Source organism: Amblyraja radiata, chromosome 17, assembly GCF_010909765.2.
Source record: "Amblyraja radiata isolate CabotCenter1 chromosome 17, sAmbRad1.1.pri, whole genome shotgun sequence".
In the NCBI taxonomy this organism is placed as follows: domain Eukaryota; kingdom Metazoa; phylum Chordata; class Chondrichthyes; order Rajiformes; family Rajidae; genus Amblyraja; species Amblyraja radiata.
This window is the reverse complement of record NC_045972.1, coordinates 35920644-35944581: the sequence shown is the minus strand read 5'-3', so window position 1 is coordinate 35944581 and position 23938 is coordinate 35920644. Positions and strand designations below refer to the sequence as shown.

Here is a 23938-nt window from a genome sequence, read left to right as displayed (position 1 = left end):
CGCAGAATTAAAAACAAACTAGTTTCAAAAGAGTAAAGGAGGAAGAGAGGAGTTCAAATTTGATTAGCAAATGATCAGTGGTATTGTGTGCTGTTTATAAATGGTTTGAATATTACAATTTACAGAAATTGTGGTTTATAGTTAAAACGAGGATTGCTTCAAAACATGACGTTAATAAACTGATTCAATAGGGAATAACGTAAACATTAATGTTTACAAGACAATCATTTTGGTAATAAGAATAAAGAAGCCTTTGATTGGAAAGAAAATGGTTGAGGAGCCAGCTGAGGGTAATTGGGAATCTTGGGAATTACTTGCATCCCATCCAGTTCTGAGGAGTGGATGATGTGCATGTGAATTGCTTCAATTTGAAATGGCCAGTGCGCAACAGCAACCGGTCGGACTTGATGGATGGAATGAGAGTTTGATGCAGATTTTTTTTAAGATGGTGGCATTAGAGTTAGTAAATTAAATTATCATCGACTTTAAGAATTCTGTAGAGTCTGGAATTGTTCCTGTGGATTGGGAGGTAACAAAAGTGTCCAGGACTATTCTGTATAGTTTCGGCGCCATTAGGTTTTCAAAAAAACTTGCCCTTGAAGGAGTGGAATGAAGAAGCATTAGATTGATTGCAGGCAATATGTCTTGCCAATGTGAGGATGGATTGAATAAGAGATGATCTCATTGAATCTTAAAACATTTTTTTCCTTAAAATTTTGCAGGTATGGATGCAGGAGCATACAGTGCCCTCCATAATGTTTGGGACAAAGACCCATTTATTTATTTGCCTCTGTACTCCACAATTTATAATGGGAAAAAGTCACGTGTGGTTAAAGTGCCATTGTCAGATTTTAATAAAGGCCATTTTTATACATTTTGGTTTCACCATGTAGAAATTACAGCAGTGTTTATATCAGCCCCAGAATATCACTTCAAACATTCCTCAAGGAAAGACATCAGTCTATAAACCTTCAGTTGCTACACTGATAATTATATCTAAACATATGGGGTGGCACAGTGGTGTAGCGATAGAGTTGCCTTGCAGCAGCAGAGACCTAAATTCAATCCTGATTAAGGTTGCTGTCTGGAGTTTTCCCTGTGACTGAGTGAGTTTTCTCCAGGTGCTCCAGTTTCCTCCCACTTCCTGTAAAATTGTCCCTAGCTTGCAGGATAGAGCTAGTGCATTGGTGATTACTGGTTGCGGTTTCCATGCTGTACCTCTAAAATCTGAATCTAAAGCAATGACGTTTGTGAAGATTGCACACTGAACACCATTTACAACAGCAACAAACGGCAAGAATGTCATCTGCAATGAAATAGCAACAGCTCAAGGAAAGGGTCTATATGGAGGGGATGTTTCCACCAGTGGGAGAGTCTAGGGCCAGAGGCCATAGCCGCAGACTAAAATGATGTTCCTTTATAAAAGGATTTGAGGAATTTATTTTATCAGAAGGTGGCGAATCTATGGCATTAATTGCCACAGACAGCTGTGGAGACGAAGTTAATCTGTATTTTGTAAGGATGAGATTGACAAATTGATGATTAGTAAGGGTGTCAGAGGTTACAGGGGGAAGGCAGGAGAATTGGGTTGTGAAGGAAAGCCATGATTGAATGGTGCAGTAGCCTTTATGGGTCAAATTGCCCAATTCTACTAGAACTTATGAATACATATATCTGAAGAACACCAAATAAAACAGCTGTCAGTGTGTGACCACAAACAAATAAAAATGCCTAGAGGCAGACCAGGAGGCTGTAAAACTTGCATTTAGCAGATCAGCAGCAAATGCACGTTATGTAGAAAGCAAAGGATACATGCTTTTGACCTACCTCTGGTCCCAGTTTGGCTGAAATATCCTACTTGCTCAAGAGTTAATGCAGCAGAGATTCTGATGGATGGCATGATTTCTGAAGATGGGGTTAGTCCACATTAACAAAAGCTAACCTGAGCAACTGTGCTCCACAGTCTGCCTCAGGGATTGTTGACAATGAGACACAGTGAAGAAATGTAGTCCTAACTTCCTCCCCACCTCTTATTCTGAAGCTGTGCTTGCTGATTGTAGATTCCTCAACCAGCCTCTTAATCCTCTAAGAATTTTGCCTGTTCCTATGAAACCTCATTCTTCTAAACAGCAGAGGTTACAACCTTAGTCCAATCAATTTACAAACTTGCATTTCTTGGAACCAATACAGTTGCACTTGCTCTGTTGGCAGGTACATCCTTTTTTTAAATATAGCAGTAACAGGATCGGTCCGAATCAGCATGGATTTACAAAGGGGAAATCATGCTTGGCTAATCTTGGTAGGGTACTGACATGGGTAGAAAATTGATTGGCAGACAGGAAACAAAGAGTAGGGATTAATGGGTCCCTTTCAGAATGGCAGGCAGTGACTAGTGGGGTACCGCAAGGCTTGGTGCTGGGACTGCAGCTATTTACAATATACATTAATGATTTCGATGAAGGGATTAAAAGAAACATTAGCAAATTTGCAGATGACACAAAGCTGGGTGAAAGTGTGAACTATGAGGAGGATGCAGGGTGACTTGGACAGGTTGGGTGAGTCGGCAGATGCAGTTTAATGTGGATAAATGTGAAGTTATCCACTTTGGTGGCAACTTGGGAAAAGGGGAAGTACAACGAGATCTGGGGGTCCTTGTTAATCAGTCACTGAAAGTAAGCAGGCAGCTCTGCAAAGTGCTCATCCAATCCATGTTTGTTTTTGTTCAATGTAGAGGAAACCACATTGTGAGCAACATATGCAGTACATTGGAAGGACAAATGATTTGGTACTTTACCTCTCTGTGTTCCTGGGTGGTGGGAAGGGGAGAAATTAAAGAGTCGGCTTTGCGCCTGCTATAGTTGCACGGGAAGGTGTCATTAGATGCAGTCGTTGGTGGAAATGGAAAAAAGGACCAGGAAATCTTGGAGGAAATGGGTTTGTTCAGAATGCTAAAAGAGGAAGTGAAGGAAAGAGGTTTCTGGAGGTGGAATGCCAGTAGAGGTGGTAGGGACTACAGACATGAAGAAGTTGGGAGATGAAGAAGTGTGAAGAGATTGAAGAGACAATTGAAAGCCTGCCAACTATGGTACTGGAGAAGATAAACACAAAATGGCGGAGTGACTCAGCGGGACAGGCAGCATCTCTGGGTAGAATGAATGGGTGACATTTCGGGTCGAGATCCTTCTTCTGATGTTTTCAGCCATGATCCAGAGAGAGGAAGCAGCGTGCAAACAGGCCATTCGCCTCACTGAGTCCACGCCGACCAGTGTCCATCCTGCATGTTACCACTATCCTACACAGAAGGGGCAATTTACAGAAGCCAATCAACCTACAAAGCTGCACATTTTTTGGAGTGCGGGAGGAAACCGGAGCACCTGGAGGAAACCCACGTGATCACAGGGAGAAAGTACAAACTCCGTACAGACGGCACCCATAGTCAGGATCGAACCTGGACTTCTGGCGCTGTAAGGCAACAACTTTGAGGAGGTGTTGGAGAGCTGGTCTGAGCCTCTGTGAGGTCTGGGTCTGTTCGCCAGACATCAGCACTGCCTTTGTCGGCAGGTTTGTAGAAAATATTGGGGTTGCTCATACAGGAGCTGAGTTCAGAGGAAATAACAGCTGCCAAATAGTACGGATTTTCCATATTTTGTACGGAAATGCGATTAGAATATTGATGTACGGTTTTGTGTTGTTAAATACGGACTTTAAACACATTGCTCAGTTCAGTATGAAGAAGGGTCTCGACCAGAAACATCACCCATTCCTTCTCTCGAGACTGCCTGTCCCGCTCCAGGTTTAGAGCGCTGTCAGTTTAACGCGCGGGGATTTAAACGAAGAACTATCGGCTACAGCGCTATGGGTTCTAAAAATAGCGCTACCAGCTGGAGCATTATGGGCTTTACACATAGCGCTATGGGTCACAGACTGTTCAGGAAAATTCTCGTATAACAATGAGTCTTTAGTATTCTCTTTCTCAGTGGTAGTTGAGCCTTTGATTATTTTTCAAGCAGTGGTAGAATTCTGGATAAGCCTAGTGGTGAAAGGTTACCATTGGGATTGGCCCTGATTTTACAGAACGGTGGGTGGGCTCAAGGGGGAGAGAGGGAGAGAAGGAGGGGTGGAGAGAGAGAGGGGATGGAGAAGGAGAGAGGAAGAGAGAGGGAGGGAGAGGGAGGAAGGGAATAGGAGGGAGAAAAAAAGGAAGGGGAGAAGGAGGAAGAGAGATGGAGGGTGGGTGGGAGGGGGAGAGAGGGAGGTAGAGATAGAGAGAGGGAGGGAGGCATCCAAAATGGCTTCTACGTCATCATCTGGTGCTAAAAGCAGGAACCAGCCGTTCAAACAGCAGTACACAAAGAGATGGCAATGATTGCACTGTCAAGTAAGGTGCGTAGAAGATATGTCAATTGGTAGCAAAGTTATACATTCTTGTACTCTTACATGGGTATGACCGCACATTTAAAAAAAAAATTCAGCAAAATACTGGTTTCCTCAGCAAAATACTGATTTTCAGGTACTAGAATACTAAAATGCTCTGTCAAAACTTGGCAGCTCTGAAATAAGGGCAGTGAAAAAAAAAAGTGTGTTCACTGGGATGTTGGCAGGTGGCAGTGAATAGATTTATAGAGGGGAAGAGTCCAGAGGGAGTGGTCCAGATAGGACAGGAATTCCAAAGAGGGAGAAAGCGTCCTTAGCCTAGGGTTCTTTCCAAAATAATAAATGTGACTCAGATCCTTGAACACATTCCTCCAATAGCAGTAATTCAAGTATGACACATTACTTAAGTTGCTGGAAGGCTGCACAGCCTGAGGTGCAGCAGTTATTTTCATGGTTTAGGAAATAATCTACCAGCACAAGCCTGCCTTGATTGACTGAGACAGCGAGAATATCAATAAAATATTAATTAACTGTGCAGCCTCACTCCAATGGCAGATTCACGGCTAACTTTGCCAAAACCTTATCCTCATTTGAACTCTTGCGAGATATCAAAGACAAGTTCCAGGTTTATCATGATAAGTCCTCCCAGCAGAAACATACCCATCTTTGGAAACAGATGGTAATGAAAAGAAAACTATTCTATACTTTCAGGATGTCTTTTCCATACTTTTTGTTTAGAAACACCCAATTCCATGGATTTGTTTTTGGACTAGTTAACTCAATATCTTCAACGCGAGCCATGTTCAAACACCACTGGAGTGATAGCAGCAACTGTGCTTGTGTGACCAGACAAAGGAATGTCAAATGACTGAATTATCTTCAGAAAGCACTCCCAAGACAGACTCAGGGTTTGGTAATCAGTAACTGGCTGAGCTTAATGGTGTTCAGTACACGTTGGAATTTCAAATCTCACCTCCACATTGCTGTAATGTAGAGCCTTTACATTGGCAGCTAATTTAACTCAGCTCGTAGTCGACATTTTCCATCCCCCATGACTGTTTTCTCCCTCTCAGTGATTAGTAATAGCCAAGTCTGGGAACAATAGCTTTTTGGAAGGCAGGGACATAGGACTGGATTTGAAAGAGGAATTGGCAGAATCGGCCATGATTTTTTTGGATGTTGGAGCAGACGAGAGGGAACATGTGCCCCCCCACCCTCCCTACTTCTGATTCTGTGTTCAAAAGGTCTGAAGAAGGGTTTCGGCCCGAAACGTCGCCTATTTCCTTCGCTCCATAGATGCTGCTGCACCCGCTGAGTTCCTCCAGCAATTTTGTGTACCTACTTCTGATTCTTATGTTCCTGTGATTTGGCTCAGTTCCTTTTGTAAACACTGTTTCCTTGACATCGCCATAGCAGAACTGCCAACTATGACTTAATTCAATTTGACTGGTGGTAGAGAATAGAGCTGAATTATATACATTCAGATTGAGATATGCTTCCATAGTGCCCAGCGTATCCATTAATGCTGCACTTTGTCCAGTGTGGCGGTGTATCCACGCATCACCACACTGTGTGTTCACCTGCATCAGTGTTATCTAAAGAGGACAGCAACTCCTTGTGGTTTAGATGCTTATTGACCATAGCAAACCAAATGAAGGCCACAGGGCAACGAGGACTCTCACGTGTGGACATTGCTCTGGCCTCAGTCTATAGGCAGTTGTGCAGTCCTGGCCACATGCCTCATATAGTGGACAACTGGCATTCTCAAACAATCCCACTGTCTCGACTGGTGTATAAAACCAAAACCATGAGAGGAAAAGATCGGGTAGACAGTCTCTTGCCCAGAGTAGGGGAATCCAGAACAATAGGACATAGGTTTAAGGTGAAGGGGGAAAGATTAAATAGGAATCTGAGATGTAACAATTTCACACAAAGGGTGGTGGGTGTATGGAACGAGCTGCCAGAGGTGATAGTTAAGGCAGGGACTATTGCAACATTTAAGAAGCAATTAGACAGGTACATGGATAGGACAGGTTTGGAGGGAACCAAACGCAGGCTAGTGTAGATGGAACATGTGGGTCGGTGTGTGTAATTTGGGTCGAAGGGCCTGTATCTACATTGTATGATGCCATGCTCTCGAGGAACCCTGCAGTCTCTAAAATACATGACAGTATGCCGTCCAACCTCATCATCATGAGGACACAGCTCTAGCCATCAGCTGCACAGTGAGCAGCTACAAAGCAGAAGGAGAAGTGGTGGGAGGAACAGGAGGATCAAGAAGAAGGAAGCAGCTTTCCTGCCAGGGCATCTGAACCAATGCATTTGACTCCAATGCTAATAACTGCACTTTCCCATGACTAACTTCCACGTTTTAACCCTCCCCCGCCCCAATTCTGAATGTCACAGCCTCCAGTTGGTGAAAGTGCTGAAATAAAGGCCAATACTAAATGAACCAAGCTAAACTTTTAAAGAAAAACAGCTAAGCTTGCACTTAAGTGAAGTGTTGACTCTTCACAGTCTTGGCACCTGCCGGTGTCCTTTGCGTGGCGTCCTGTTCCTGTGCATTGTAAGTGGCTGTAGTTGGCCTCAGATGCTGACCTCGACTTGCTCGGGACCTGGAAGGTTCAGCTCTGCACTAAGTCTACTCAGCATTGCCAGTGGAGGTGGGGAGGCAGCGCAGTCATCCTGAGGCAGGACGCCAAATCTGCTCTGCACGGCCACTGGCAAACCTAGACATCTGCTGGAGGTCAGGATGCTGGCCCTCTGCAAGCCCCTCATAAGTTGAATGTTCATGGGTGCATGAGTCATAGGAGCTGAATGAGGCCATTCGATCTATCGAGCCTACTCCGCCATTCAATCATTGCTGATTTTCCCCTCCCATCCCCATTCTCCTGCCTTCTCCCCATAACCTTTGACAGCCTTATTAATCAAGAATCTGTCAATCTCTGCTTTAAAAATATCCAATGCCTTGGCCTCCACACCTGTCTGTGGCAATTAATTCCACAGATTCCCCACCCTCTGACAAAGTAAATTCCCGCTCATCTCCTTTCTAAAAGTATGTCATTTTATTCTGAGGCTGTACCCTCTGGTCCTAGGCTCTCCCGCAACCAGAAACATCCTCTCCACATCTACTCTGTCCGATTCAGTTAAATTTCAATTTGGTCCCCCCGCAACCTTCTCCTGGAGTACAGTCCCAGTGGCGTCAAACACTCATCATACATTAACCCAATCATTCCCAGGATCATTCTCGTAAACCTCTGGACCCTCTCCAATGCCAGGACATCCCTCCTCAGATATGGGGCCCAAAACTGTTCACAAACTCCAAATGCAGTCCGACCAGCACCGTATAAAACATCAGCATTACATCCTTGTTTTTATTTTCTGGTCCTCTATAAGTAAATGCTAACATTTTACTGCTAGCAGTCTATGCTTGTAGGTCAGAACATCGAGCCTGACTGTCAGCAGCCTGTAATCCACGCTGCTCCAATGGAAGCTGAAACAATGGTCATCAGGTGCTGTCTTGCAAGTGTTCAAATGAAGTTCACATTCACCTCCTTCATAGTTCTGTGCCGAGCACTGTACTCAACCCCTCTTTTGACTTCAGTCAGAGGGTGGTGAATCTGTGAAATTCTTTGCCACAGAAGGAAAGCAACAGCAACCAAGGTCTAAGTGCTCCAGGTGAGGTTCAGCTAAGTCTGCTACAAATCCTCTATAATGAACACGATGAACTATCTCCTGCACTACCATCGACTTATCCTAATTGAGTTTTTGCACTGATGACTTGATTTGAATTCATAGTATTTTTCTTTTCACTGTCTTTTATAATCTATGTATAATGTATGTTTTGTGTTTTGCCTGAGTCAATGTGCCTGTGATGCTGCTGGAAGCAAGATTTCCATCACACCTACAGTATACCTCACCACACTTGTGCATATGACAATCAATTTGACATGGCTTGGCAATGAAGGCCAACATTCAAACTGCCTCTGCAGGCACCTTTGATCTCTGGGCCACAGGCTATCAGCCCCAGGGGATTTATCTACTTTTAGGCCCCTTAATGTCAGAGTCATAGAGCATGTAGGTACATGCCCTTCGGCCCAACTTGCCGAACTTGTCTCCACTACTTTCCCATGAGCAGTGCCATTTTAGTTCTCATGTGTGTGGCAGTGGAAATTGCAGACAGACTTATAGAAAAGGCCCTTTGAAAAGAGAATAGAATGAAGGTATATAGAGCAAAGTTCAAATACGATTCGATAGAGGAAATCCTTAACTGTTTTTAAGCTGAGTGTACTTAGATCTTTGTGCAAGAGGGGAGACATTAAAAAAAAAGCTTCTGCAACTTTTTTATTGAATGTGTAAAGATTTATCACAATAGCCCGGGCAAAAATAATCCAAATGGAATATCAATACATCAAACCCAACCTTCCAAGCTTTGCACTTTTAACCATTGCAAGTATATAGAATGAAAACAAAATCTGATTAATATTGTGCTGCAATATACAAATACAGAAATTATTACCAATCTTTGTCCGTAGATGTCTAACACACAAACAAGAATTCTGAAACATAATTTGAAAAGATTAGGTAACACACAAGGCAAAAAGTGGTTGTGGACGAGATCTTTGCTCTGTGACACAGAACCACCACAGGCTCATATACAATCTAGTATAATTCCCTGTGAAGATACTTGAGGCACTGTGTAGATTCTGCCTCTCGGCCCCACCCCAAGTGTCAGCTACAATTTCCAGCAAGATTTCATCTCTTCCAATCCCAATGACGAGGAAGTGACAGGATGGGTGGAGTGAAGAGGAAGGGGTGGTGCAGATTGGAAGATGATGAGAAGAAAGTGAGTTCTTTTCACCAGTGCCATTGGGGGCAGCAACTTGGTGGGATCCACAATTCTCTGGATGTTCTGAAAGGTTTTTGTTTTCTGATGGAAGACCTCTGCTTTGTGTGAACATCACGGTGGGAGCGAAGGTGTGAGACTGCCTTGCAAAGGTGCTACAACCTGGGTGGTTTGCCTCAGAATTCTTCCTGTCCCACCTCCGTATCTGGGAAATAGGCAGCGGTCTCCTCGGTGAGCTCGAAGAGGGCGGTATCATTGTCCAGGTTGGAGAGTTCCTGATTGATCGGAAGATGTGGCTCTGGAAGGAAATGCTGTGGAAGGTGTGGCTTTCCTGGAAATAATTAGAAAGAGATCAGGGGATCGATCACCAGCCATCTTAGTAATTTCTGAAGCGCCTTTCATGAAACTGATAACAGTACCACGAAGGAGGAAGGAAATATATTGAAAATGAATAACAATAAATGTTACATCTTCCTTCACCCCCAACAAGTTTAATCCACAGGCAACATAAAGAAAGGATCTGAAGAAGGGTCTCGACCCGAAACGTCACCCATTTCTTTCCTCCAGAGATGCTGCCTGACTCGCTGAGTTACTCCAGCATTTTGTGTCTATCTTCATAACAAAAGGATTATTTAGTAAAAACCCCCATTATAAAACTAATATTTAAAAAATGGAAACAATGGGCATGTTTGGCTGGCTTAGTGAGTTGAGAGATTTATATAATTAGCAGCAAATATAATAGTATATATAGTAGTATCAGTCGAGCTACTATCTCTTAGCTCCAGCAATCCAGGTTTAATCCTGACCTCCAACACTGTATGGAGTTTGCACGTTCTCCTTATGACCGCATGGTTTTCAACTGTGATTCCCTTCCACATCTCCAAAATGTGCGGGATGGTTGGTTCATTGGCCACTAAATCTCCCCTCACGAGTAGAATCTGGGCATGATGGGAATGTAGAAAGATCAAAACGTCGGACAGGATTGGTGTAAAAAAAAAAATAGGAGCTTGGTGGTTGATGTGGACTCGGTGGCCTGAAGGGCTTGTTTCCATGCTATATCGCTCCACGACTGGTTTGGTCCCTAATGGGCCCAGCAGATCCATTTCTAAATTCCATGCAATAATCCCCAAAAGAGGCTGTTTGATTATTGAGGGTAATGACACTTTCATTATTCTGATGATGGGATATGTCGCTTACATTATTTTGAGATGCAATTTATTTTACGAGATGTTTATCTTTTCCTTTGATCTCTCAGCAATGAAGGACTTCTCCTGAAGATAAGCTGGGAAGCATCTGCCCTCTGGATTTGGTCCCTATGATACTTGAGCTCACAGTACAGACACTGGCTTCAATCAATTAAGATCTAATTTATACTCCTTATGATGACTTAAGGCTTTTAGCATGTGATGTCCACACTCCCAATCTTAACGTTTGGTAAATTTCCTCGTCCCCTCAATTAGTAGAATGCAGGGGCAGGTACACAAGGCTGACAGTGGCATTTTGAGATGATGACATGCTTAAGAAATTGGTATACTTAGCAAATATCGTGATGCTGATAATAATATGCATTTTAGGACAATGCAGTGAAGGTGTCGGAATTGAAATACTGTGCTGCTGTTCACACTGTGGCGGTCCTTGGGGGGTAGGCCACTCCTTGGATCATCCCCCTCGCCGATTGAGGGACGGGGCGTTGGTCTGCCACGGGGTTTCCAGACCACCCTGGGTTTAGTGCTCTCGAGGTGTGTGTGTGGTGTACTCTCGCTGTAGGGATTATAAGACGTCTGGCCTTTTCCTGACCTCGTCCAGGCCGCTACAACACCTTGATTACAGACCTTGTTAAGAGAAGTAGCAGCCAGGTAGAACGAGAGAAAAGTGGACCCTTGCCAAGTCCAAAGGATTTCAGCACATTTACAATATTTTGATTGCCTGCTAAGTGGGGTCAGCACTACATGCATTTTTTTGCTTTTATAAATGCTTTTACACTACACAAAGTAGCACGTATCCTCAAAGCCTAGGAAAGTGGGGGGAGCTAGAAGCTAAGTGCAAGATTGCCAGAGGTTTGGTGAAATGGCAGTGGAGATTAAGCTACTCAGGTGTACGCCTTGGCAAGTTTTATCTGAATTACATTCTGCTTACAGTCAGTCGCATAAAAATCATGCTTGGACAAATACGCCATCAGTCTGCCTGACGCACAACTGAAGTAGTTTGAAAGTTAAACTGCTGCTTCAGCTATTTGTCCTGTCAGCTGTTCTCTCATCAATTTCTTGTTCCCACCTGCAGGATGTATCCATCACCAGTATATCTTTAATCTGAAAATCTGTGGCATGGCAAGATGCTCCGTAATATAAATAGACACCTAGTCAGTTCCCCATTTCTTGCAAATATACATCTATGATCACCAAGGATTAATGTTCTTTGAGCAACAATGTGACTGCAAACAGTCGCATGGCAGATGCTGACCCAAAGAATAAGGAAAGATAGAGACAAATCCTGCTTGCACAACAGGAACAAGGACCTAGTAAGAGCAAGTAGTTACCGTATTTCCCAGCAATGAAGACACACCTGCGTTGAAGACCCACCCGCAATTTGAGTTGTTAAATTTTGAAAAAAGGCTGGCGGGACATAGAATTTCTCACGCTAAAAATAAATAAATAAATAAATAAAGTAACAATTCAATTTGCCCAAGGCTTCCAGTTCTCCATTCTGAATGACTGAATGGGTGGGGGGGTGGAGGGTGATGGCAGGTGGAGAGATGGTGGGAAAAACAGGAGCACACTGGGACAATTTGAATCAGTTGTAATCTTATTGAATGACAATACTTGTTCAAGGGCCCAATTGGGGGGAAGAGTTCCTTTCACAGCGTGTGGGGAGTCTGGCCAGGGTCAGCACGGGCAGGAGAGTTGAGAAGGAGGGGGTCGGGGATCATGCCAGCAACTCACTCACTGCTGCTGCGGTGCTCCGGGCACAGAGCCACCGCATTGTAGCCGGGGAGGGAAGTAGCTCGGGTGGCTGCGAGGGGCCGCCGTTCCTTGAATTCCGACTGTTGCTGGGAGCAGGACATGGCCTCACTTGCTGCGCTGGGTGACACTGCATGGCATTCACTGCCCGGTCTGTGTCTTTCAATGTAGACTGGACAGTGAGGGGACCAGCTCAAGAGCAAAGATCAAAGCGGAGCGGGTCAGCGGGCGATGGATAACAGGACAGCAGGAGGTGGAGCTTACTCTTGTGTAAGTGCGATCAAGGGACCAATTGAGGTTACTCGCGCTGATACAGGAGTAAGCTCCACCGCCCGCTGTCCTGTTATTCATCGCCCGCTGACCCGCTCCACTCCATGACTGCTGGCATGATCCTCAACCCCCTCCTTCTCAATGCTCCTGCCCGTGCTGACACGGGCCAGACTCCCCACACGCTGTGAAAGGAAATTTCCCCCCCTCCCCCAGCGGCGCTGTCCTTTTACAGCCGCTTCCCACTTTGCTATCGTTCTTGATGTTGCTGTACTGAGGGGTAGCCAAGTCTTTCTCTCTTGGCTAACCTTCGGCCTCCAAGACGCAGGTAAATTTTTGTGCCTTACTTTTGGGTGAAAAATAGCATCTTCATTGCTGGGAAATACTGCACTTGCAATTTGGCCAGAAAATCTTTGCCTTAGGCTTATGTTTTAGTGTGTAGCAGGAGTGAATTTTGTCAATCAAGTACAGTAAAACCTGCTAAATTGGACACAGGTATCTATTTATCTGTTTATTTATGTGTATATATATATGGTCTATGGTATATAGACACACTGATCTGTTCTGTATTTATGCCTGCAATATTCTGCAAAGTGCTGCAGCAAGCAAGAATTTCATTGTCCTATCTGGGACACATGACAATAAACTCTCTTGACTTGACTTGACAAATGAAATCTTAGAAAATTATCAATTAGATCAATAAGGAGATTATGGAATTGGCTAAGTTCAGTTTTTGGCAGAAGCTGATTGCACTGTTACCACAAGCGTGTTGTAATGGATTTACCTGAGTTTGCTCCAGATTTCAGGGCTTTGTTGGACGGTTCAATTGGCCTCAGCTCTGGATCCACGATAAGTTTCTGTATCTGGGAAACCACAAACCATATCTTATAATTAGGAAAGAACTGCGGATGTTGGTTTACACCAAAGATAGACACAAAATGCAGGAGTAAATTAGTGAGACAGGCGGCATCACTGGAGAGAAGGAATGGGTGACATTTCGGGTCGAGAACCCGTCTGATATGCCTTCACATCAGACAGGTTCAGCTCATTCAGTGGGTGATTTGGATTAACAATCTGCAGCACAAAGGAATAACTTCAGTAAATGAGATTGAATTCATTTACCAATTCATTTCTTCAGAAGAAGGATCTTGACTAGGAATGTCGCCCTTACTTCTCTCCAGAGATGCTGCCTGTCCCGCTGAGTTACTGCAACATTCTGTGGCTCTCTTTTAATTAGGATGTAGCTACTGGTTATTAATTGTTATAAAGGAATGGTGTTTTATAACCATACTATTTACTGTATGACTAAGCAAATGACCACTATTACATGAGAACAAATGCTAGAGATGCATGAATGTTGCAGACTTCAACATCAGGCTATTATTGGACTGACCTCACATTGCATGCCTCACCTCTACAACATAAAATTAGATACTTAATGAGGAAGACACAACGTTAATTTATGTATCTCATAGCCTGACTTGATTTTTTAATAATTTTAATGGGAAAGGTTTGTTGAAGGTTTGGAGACCCTGCAGTGAAGAGGAATAATCAGGCAGCTTTCTGCAAGAACTCAGTCAGCACATGTTTCTTTCTGCACCACATATTATTCTGCGACTCTATTAAACGTGGAGAGATTTTAGCATTTCATGATAATGAGACCCTTCTCATTTCTGAATAAGTAAATGTCCATTACGTGAAGCTATTTCATACACTGACTAATAGTGGAAAAGTAGACCCATGTATTTCACCAAATGGTACTAGATTCCATCTCTTTAACTAAAACAAATGGGAGTTTTGTGAGTCCTTCTCTCACTGCTATTTCTTCCATTCTTCCGGTCTTGACAACTCCTTCCGTCCATCCGTCTGTCTTCCCTCTACATTCCTAGCCCTGATGCAGGGTCTCGACCTGAAATTACCATCTCTTTGCCTCCACAGTTGCTGCTTGACCCACTCAGACTGAAGAAGAGTCTTGACCTGAAACGTCACCTATTTTTCTTCTCCAGAGATGCTGCCTGACCTGCTGAGTTATTCCAGCATTTTGTGTCTACAAACTAATTTCTTCCCTTTAATCAGATCCTCTATCCTATATCATGTGTATTCATTTGTTCTTCCTCTATCCTTACCATTGCAAGGTTTGCTTCCATATCGGACAGGTTCAGCTCATTCAGAGGAAGATTTGGATTAAAGATCTGCAGGACAAAGGAATAACTTCAGTAAATGAGGTTAAATTCATTTTACTAATAAATTCTATTTGACTATTTTATACATTCCCAGATAACGGGCAAAACCAGTAAAAATTACATCACAACACCACACCACTGGCAAAGTAACCATTGTTGAAGGGAGATCTTCAGTAATCGACAATGTCTCACGTAATTAAAAATTCAGGAAAGGAGGAGAAAGAAGTGGTTTTTGCAACACACATTGCAGATATCGATATCCAGAATCCAATTATAGGTAGGTTCCAGGGGGTTAAAACATCACATAAACAGAGATGCCCAGCAACAGAGTTGGATTTAATGTGTAGGAAGGAACTGCAGATGCTGGTTTACATCAAAGATAGACACAAAATGCCTGAGTAACTCAGCGGGACAGGCACAATCTCTGGAGAGAAGGAATGGGTGATGTTTCGGGTCAAGACTGTTCTTCAGAGCGGGTTTAAAGAGGGGGCTTGACCCAAAACATCACCCATTCCTTCTCTCCAGAGATGCTGCCTGTCCCTCTGAGTTACTCCAGCATTTTGTGTCTATTTAATATTAACCAGATTGTTCCCAGTTTATTAGGCTGTCTACCAGTCACCAACATACTGTGTCAGAAGGAGATCACTTCTCCCCAATAAATCGCCTGAACGTTGAGGTTACTCCTTTTGGTACAAATGTTGCTGGTTTTCTTCCCCCATCCAAAACAAGAATGAACACCTTTGTTGAGATTATTGATGGTGTTAAAGCAGAGTAAAGAAGAAGAGTCCCAACCCCTAACTTCACCTATCCCCCATTCTGCAGAGATGCTTCCTGACCTGCTGAGTTACTCCAGCACTTTGTGACTTTGTACAGTCTAATAACTACTTCATCAGCTATTAGGATGTTGAAGCAATTATAGCTCTGCTTCAACCATAGTTGTAAATCCTAAGGCACTGTTGCGCAGCAGTAGAGTTGCTGCCTTACAGCGCTTGTAGCGCCAGAGACTCCGATCTGGACCAGGTTCGATCCCTACAACGGGTGCTGTCTGTACGGAGTTTGTACGTTCTCCCACGTGACCACGTGGGTTTTCCCCGAGATCGTCCGTTTCCTCCCACACTCCAAAGACCTACAGGTATGTACATTAATTGGCTTGGTGTATGTGTGAATTGTCCACAGTGCGTGTAGGATGGTGTTAATTATCAGGGATCGCTGGTCGGCGTGGACTCAGTGGGCTGAAGGGCCTGTTTCTGTGCTGTATCTCTAAAACTAAAAAAACTATCAGAGAGACCGAATGGCCAAAACTTACGTGCATGATGGTGGAATGCTCCAGACTGTACTGCTGGCCACCAAGCAGCGAGTGTAAACCATCCATGTTCATCTCAATGTTCTGCATGTGGTCAGACACCTCGCTCCTGTAAATCCCAAAAATATGTGACAAAGGGATAGTTGTGGACATCAAATATCAAACAGTGACTGCCGTTTCACAAGGTGCCTGAAATGATTTAGAATTTACATCATTGAAGCATGCCCACAGGCAAACACTCCAAAGTCTTGTTTCGCAACACACACACACACACACACACACACATGATCGCTTCCAGCTACTTCATCAATCCTTTCACCATATTCATCCACTCCTTTTTTTCTCCAATCATTTATCCAGCTTCACTATTAAACATTTATATTATTTATCTTAACTTTTCCTGTTTCTTTTTTCCCCTATAACTTTGAAAATAAAACCACCATTTGAACGGCTGATGCTTCCTGGTATACAACTGGCATTGGCGTTTAGGACCCTGTTTTCCACAAGTCATTTAAATAAAGGGGACTTGGACATAATGTATAGGAAGGAACTGCAGATTTCTGGTTTACACCGAAGATAGACACTAAATGCTGGAGTAACTCAGCGGGACAGGCAGCATCTCTGGAGAGAGGACGGGTGACATTTCAGGCCGAGACCCTTCTTCTGACTGAGAGTCGGGGAGAGGTAGTCCAGGGATATGGAGATGTAAAGTGTAAAAACAAAAGATCAAAGCAGACGATGATAAAGAAATGTAGCATGGCTCATTGTTTATCTATTATTAACCCACTGACTCCCACACCAGATTGTACTCCCTCATTCTCACAGCCAGGCATCAAACTAGAAACTTAAGGCCACACAAGAAACAAAAGGGATGGATGGTCTGGTGCCAGCGCTACTCTCTCATAAGCCATAGCACATCCAGGGACCTCACTGTCGAGGGGGCCAACAGAACAACAATGGCCCAGACATTTTATGGAATGTGTTGTTTTAACACAAACTCAAAACTGTTTACTACACATTCATGTTCTTTAAATAACATCAGTTGCACAATGATTTGCCTATTCTCTCTGATAAGATTGTTTGCCTTACTTACTTTGGTCCAGAAGCAACCCCATTTTTCTTCTCACAATACTGAAAGAACTGGAGGAACTCAGTGAGCCAAGCAGCATCTGTGGAGGGAATGGACAGGCGATGTTTCAGGATTGGGGCCCTTCCTCAGTCCCGACCCGTAACTTCACCTGTCCATTCCCTCCACAGATGCCGCCTGCAACACTGAGTCAGTCGCTCCAGCACTTTGTGTTTTGCTCTTGGTTCCAGCATTCACAGTTCCTTGTGTCTCCAATTTTCTTCTCATTGTGTATGGAGTCTCGGTCACTGTGTGAGGACTCACCTCTCTACAGCCGTTGTCTGCCCCCTCCTATCCGTATGCTGCATTGTGTTGCAGCTGGATCTGCCCTCTAGGACAGACTCGACCACAGAAATCGGCAGTACAGGAGGCTCCAGACAGGCAGAGCACGAATTCACCGGAACCATCGAGTCTGTTTGGACCTGGACTCCGATCCCTGGACTCGCCGGCTCCTCCTTAATGGCCATCAGACACTTCCCCCTGTATGTATATGGAGACAATTGATAAATAAAGCTGAGGTTCTCTTGAATCTAGATTGTACCATCTCACTTATTAAAGCAATTGCAGAGATACGTATTGTCGCCATAGTTTGAAACGTGGGGACATATGCATCACACAACAGGAGCAAAGATTCACTCAGAATGCAGATGCTGGTTTACATCGAAGATAAACACAAAATGCTGGAGCAAACTCTATCAGAATGTGATTTATGTTCCTTAACATTTATTCTTGTTTATCGACTAAGTAGTCATTTTCTCCAGCTTCAGTCAATTCAGAGTCTTAAGTGAATCCAATTTCGAAATACCCAAAATTAGAATTTATCACAAAGAGGAGGATTCACAATCGAAACAAACTCTCAGGTAACTTTCTAAGCTGCACATGCAATATGAAGACTAATGACAAAAGGAGATGGGTGTAACTTCAGCCTTCTTATGTAACTGATACTTTATATAAAATAGCAAAGTATCGGTTGTGTACATGAACATGAATTCATTCCTGGCCTTTTTAGCTGAACAGCTCAGCTTTTCCCAGCTGGATTAGAAATATTTATGTATTCAATCACAAATGCAAGCAGTTCATTAACACAGAGGCAGTTCTTTCACTTAAAATGAAGCCAAACTAAAACAGATGTCAGGTATAGATTTAGGTAGAACTTTATGCTACTAACATAAAGAATTAATCAACTCTGTTATTCAAATTCCCTGCACTTGCAGTAATGTTGAAATGTAACTTTTATTTAAGGAAGACGTGCAGTTGCATCATACTTTTCCTGGCCCAAGCACCTCTTTACAGCCAAATGCCCACTCTGCAAGTGTGACTAATGTTATGCTGCAGGAAATCTAGCAACCAATTTAAAAGCAGCAAATATCCACAAATAGGAAAATGATAAAGGTAATTTTGTGCAGACATCGATTGAAGAAGCAAAGTTTATCAGGTCAGTAAAATAACATCTACGTTCTTCCAATGATGCAACTGAGAGGGGCGATGGGGCTTGCTTTAAATATCACATTTAACATTTAACATTTAACAGATGGCTCCCCTGACCTTCAACCACCCTCTGTTCTTCACTGGACCATGTGTTTTGACCTCCAACACCAGATTATTCATAACATTTGTTTATGTGAAAGTCTATCGTGTGTTGTGTTCTTTTTTATTCGTATGGCTGTATGGTAACCCAAATTTCACTGTACCAATTTGGTACATGTGACAATAAATGTCTCTTGAACTCTTGAACATTACAAGCCAAGTGGTGCCAATGAGCTGATGTATTTTCTTACAAAAACTTACATTTAGATGATGTACAATGGGCTACTTTTCAAACGTGCATGTCAATGCTGAATGAAATGAGCTGGACAGGAATAATTTCCGTGTATGCAACTTTTCTCATTTTGCTGTTTAACCCCCATTAAACTTAGCAACAGAGCGACTAGTGTAAAGGAGGGCAACATCCTTTCTTTTTGGAGCATGCAAAGTAGTTTAATCATCATCGTAAAGCCAATGACCCACCTCTGCTCCTTCCCTGCAGGCTGAATGGTGGCAGCCCTGGGCTGGGGGAGCTCTGTGATATCGGAAATGATTGGCCCTCCAGGGACTGGGCTGTCCGTGTAGGTACTGGAGCACAAGGCAGCTTCTGTGGACGGCTGTAAAATGCACCAATTTAACTACATTATCAACAAAACAGAAGTAACATTTGTAAAACCATCATTGACAATTAACCTGGATCTGAAAGTATTTCTGTTCATTCCAGAGAGGGGAACTGAGAGTTGCTGGATAATGCATGCAGCCATATTAAGTAAACATGACAAGGAGGCTTAAATAGCTCAAGAAAAAAGTCCTTCATTGCTCACTAAATAGCAAAGATCATAGAGTGGAGCTAGTATCTTTGCTAAATAGGCTTGCGCAAGGAGAATGGCTCTGAATGAAGTACCACAAAGGAGTACCCATTGACCCAAACTCCAGCAAGAAGAAGTGGCGAGGAGCAAAATATAAAGGATGTCTCATTAATATGGAAGTCACCAATTATCTGGAACAAAAAGTGAAGTTGAATTTACTGTCATATGCACATGTACGCTTTTGGCCTGAATTCTATACAAAAAAATCTCACCATACCTAGGTGCATGTGACAATAAGGTACCATTGAACCATTGATAAGGTAAAGGTACAATGAAAATCTTGCTTGCAGCAGCATCACAGGTATTTAGAATCAAAAAACACTGACACATAAATTATAGATAAATTGCACAAATTCTGTAAAAGACAGTAAAATAAACACGTCTGTGCAAAGAACATGGCAATGGTGCAAAATAGAATTAGAAAAAAGTGTGTATGTATACTGCAATATAACAGGGTAACATTCTCATGGTATTTTACTATTAACCCGACCTTAGCTGTATTGAATGGGGCAACCACACTGAGTCTAACTGCTTAATTATAACAGAACTGTTTATTGCTAGCAAACAAGTCACATACCGACTGAATGAAATATGGATCCTGAAGAGGTTCTATTGATAGATGTCGACCATATTTAGTGACAGGAGAAGAACCGTTGTCATCCAACATCAGAGGTCTACAAGGTGAAGATTAAGATTGATTTAACCCAGGATTCTGAATTTGCATTGTATTAAATCCTTCAGAACATCACAGTGAGAATGCAGTTTAGATAAAGTCTGTTGCTTTGGGAGATGCACAGGGAACACACAGAATATTTGTTCAATTTAGCATTTGTTACTGGTTACCATTGACAAATAACACAAAGGGCAACGTCATTAGAAGGTGTTACAGGTTGAGGCAATGGCTGCAATACCAAGCACTCAAAACAAAACCTGTAGTTAAAATATGTCAGGAATGTTTTGTGCTTGGCATGTGTTCGACATGGGTGAAGTTGAGCAGTCACACTCACAAAGTGTTCAATAACATGGAGTCAAAGAATAAAAACAGCTTCAAATTTCACAAGTTCTATGTTAACAAAGGAATATCCAACTGCTGTTGCAACTGAATGTGTAGATGTGGTTCACTAAACAAACCTTCTTGAAGGAATGTGTAGGAAAGAGCTGCAGATGCTGGTTTAAATTGAAGATAGACACACAATTCTGGAGTAACTCAGCAGGACAGACAGTATCTCTGGAGAGAAGGAATGGGTGACGTTTCGGGTCGAGACCCTTCTTCAGACATTTTGTGTCTTTCTTGAAGGAATTCTCCTTTAAACTTGTCTGGTCTACATTTGACTCCAGACTCACAACCAGAGGTTGATTCTTAACAGCCCTTTGAAATGGTAGTTAAATTGCATCAAGAAAATTGTGTTAATACGCAAAACGAATGAAACCAGACTGACCAAGGCTGTGCACTTGGACACAGTCAACATGGCAGAATCCTCCTCGTAAGCGTCTGTTGGCTGGTGTCAACATTGGAGAGTTAATCCACAGAGTAGTCAAGCAACAGCTTGTATTCACAGAATTATACCCCACAACCAAAGCTCTGTGCTGCTTCACCCCACTCCATGAGCATCCAGTTCCATCAGTAAGGCAGGCCTACTAGTGGAAGTCAGACTTTGATACACCGGTGGAAAGGACTGGCCATGGGAGTCCTCAACTCTTGACTGCAAGAAGCCCTAACAACATTACATCAAACTAGACTACTGTCTATTGACCTTCCTCAGCTTATAAATCATGTCTTCTCCAGTCAGAAGAAGCAGTGAAAGTAACAAAGGCACAATGTACTCTGGGTGGGACATTTCAGATTACAATAGGATCTAGAACTAGGAAGGTGGGCTGCGGGATGGCAGATGGAGTTTAATTCAGACACGTACAAGTTGTTGCCCTTCATTAAGGCAAACCAGGGCAGGGCAGTAAATGGTAGGGGCCTGGAGAGTGCTGTATAACAGAGAGACCTAGGTACACAGTTCCATGACATAGGTGTCAACTGCAAAACTTGCTGCCGTGCCAACTACATTGTCTACCAAATCGCTAATATAAATGATTAACAAGTGGACCCAGCACCGATGATCTCTGTGCACACCGCTGGTCTCCGGCCTCCAACCTGAAAAACAACTCTCCACTTCCATCAAACCAATTAGGTATCCAATTAGCAAGCTCACCCTAGATCCCATGTAGTCTAACTAGGTACTTATAGCCTGCCATGTAAGACCTAATCAAAAGCATTTTTAAAGTTCATGTCGACAATATCTACCACCCTGCCCTCGTCAATTCTCTTGATGACCTCTTCAAAAAATTCATTCAAATTCACAAGGCACATTTTCCCACATAGAAAGCCAGGCTAACTATCACTAACCAGTCCCTGCCTTTCCAAATGCAGGCGGATCCTGCTTGTCCTTAACATTAGCGACCCTCCAATCTTTCTGGTACCTCACCTGTGGTTAACGTTGATACAAATATCTCTGCCAGGGCCCCAGCAATTTCTTCCCTAGCTTCCCACAATGGCTGAGAACAGAGGTATCAATGTGGCACAGTGGCGAGCACTGCCACTTGCAATTCCAGGTTCAATCCTGACCTCAATTGCTGTCTGTATGGAGTTTGCATGTGTTGTGACCACATGGGTTTCCTCCAGGTGCTCTGGTTTCCTCCCAAATGCCAAGATTTCCTGGATGGTATGTTAATTGGTCCACTGTAAAAAGTCCCAGTGCAGGTGGATGGCCGGAAAATGGGGGAGTTGAAGGATTGTGGGTTAGTCGAAAATGATGCGAGAGGACGAATGGGCTGACATGGTCATAGTGGGCTGAAGGGCCATTTCCCTGCTGCCAGAATGTCTGACCCTACAGCAACATACAGGGAAAGAACTATGGGACTGGACATCTGGACTACAGTGCTGAACATCTGTACTCTAGAATTGGTTGCTTCTCCTGCCAAACTATTCCAGTAAGTTCTGACATTGTGGAAAATTGCCTAGCTAAATCCTCTGAATCGATTCCAGCAACTAAGCTAGAATTGTCCACCACTTAATCTAGGGAATCTTCTTATAGGTCTTGCCCTAGGTTAGACTTATCTTATTTCAATTACTTGCATTTCAGTAATGTTGTAATGACTTAAAAGTGTGATAATTGTTGTGGTATAATTCAATTTACATTTGGAATCATTCTTAATCTATCTAATTGTTCATTTGATTTAGATATTTTTTTTTAATGTTCAGGGACACAAAAAAAGCATGAGAGCTTTGAGAGGTGGCAGCAGATAAGGGTCAAAAGATTTTCTCAGCAATTCTGTGACTTTTTCTGTCCCCAATATTGATGGGCAAGACAGATTGCACTTGAGCCCTTGCTGGCTGGGTCCAGGAAGCTTTGATTCAGCAAATTCTTCACTCGAGATACACTCTGGGTGAGTGTGGAATAATTGGATGCCCTGGTTGTGATAAGGGACCATGTTTAACACAAGGTTCATACAGAGTGTGTTGGTGTGTCTGGCTGTACATGTATGTGTGTCTGCATACACACATGTAATGGAGACCTGAGAGTTAAGCTATAAGAAATAATCTGATCTAAGCAATATCAGCAAGTATGAAGCTTGAACATATGACATTATATAATGGACATTAGAGTGCATGGAAAAGATCTTGCAGCACATATTTCCATGTATATCACATACAATTAATGTTCTGATATCTATGCAGAGAGCGAGAAAAGTATATTTTGTATATTATTTTAAAGGTAATTCCAATTGTTTGCTGCTAACAGAATGTGTGATGATATTCCCAGGATTTTAAGTTTAGTTCATGATAAGGCAGCAAGTTTAGTTTGTATTGAGTGCAACTACATTGCATTTCAGGCTAACACATAGTATAGCTGTGTAGGAAGGATCTGCATATACTGGTTTACACCGAAGATACATAGAACAAAATGCTGGAGTAACTCAGCGGGTCAGGCAGCATCAGTGTGGTTTAGAGATACAACATGGAAACAGGCCCTTCGGCTGACCGAGTCCACGCTGACTATCGATCATCAGTACACTAGTTCTATGTTATCCCACTTTCCCATCCTACACACTAGGGGCAATTTACAGAGACCAATTAAACTACAAACCTGTACTTCTTTGGAATGTGGGAGGAAACCAGAGCACCCGGAGAAAACCCACGTGGTCACGGGGAGAACGTACAAATTCTGTACAGACAGCATCCGTAGTCAGCATCGAACCCGGGTCTCTGGCGCTGGAAGGCAGCAGTTCTTCCGCATTGCCACTGTGCTGCCCCAATGCATTTTAAAACCAACGTCTTCCCATTTATCAACTTTTCAACAAGATGATCAGCTTGCAACTTTAAAGTTGTGAATTTAAGTGATCAGCATCTTCTTCCTCTCTGCTCCAGGCAGAATCCGAGAGGAAGCAAACATTTCTCTTAGCCTCGGGCCCAAGTCCCCAGAACTTTAGTGCCCGAGTT

General features: G+C 43.1%; 1 protein-coding gene across 1 annotated transcript in view; it reads right to left on the bottom strand.

Annotated features, from left to right (window-relative positions):
- Positions 1 to 8688: 8688 nt before the first annotated feature.
- hsf4 (heat shock transcription factor 4) overlaps positions 8689 to 23938 on the bottom strand; it is a 47577-nt gene continuing 32327 nt past the window's right edge. Inside the window, exons 7-13 of the mRNA XM_033036151.1 lie at positions 20027 to 20123; positions 19064 to 19197; positions 17321 to 17536; positions 15934 to 16039; positions 14571 to 14636; positions 13229 to 13307; positions 8689 to 9551 (exon numbers count right to left, since the gene is read on the bottom strand). Coding sequence (XP_032892042.1) covers positions 9397 to 9551; positions 13229 to 13307; positions 14571 to 14636; positions 15934 to 16039; positions 17321 to 17536; positions 19064 to 19197; positions 20027 to 20123 — 853 coding nt within the window. The 3' untranslated portion in view covers positions 8689 to 9396. The remainder of the gene's footprint in view (positions 9552 to 13228; positions 13308 to 14570; positions 14637 to 15933; positions 16040 to 17320; positions 17537 to 19063; positions 19198 to 20026; positions 20124 to 23938) is intronic.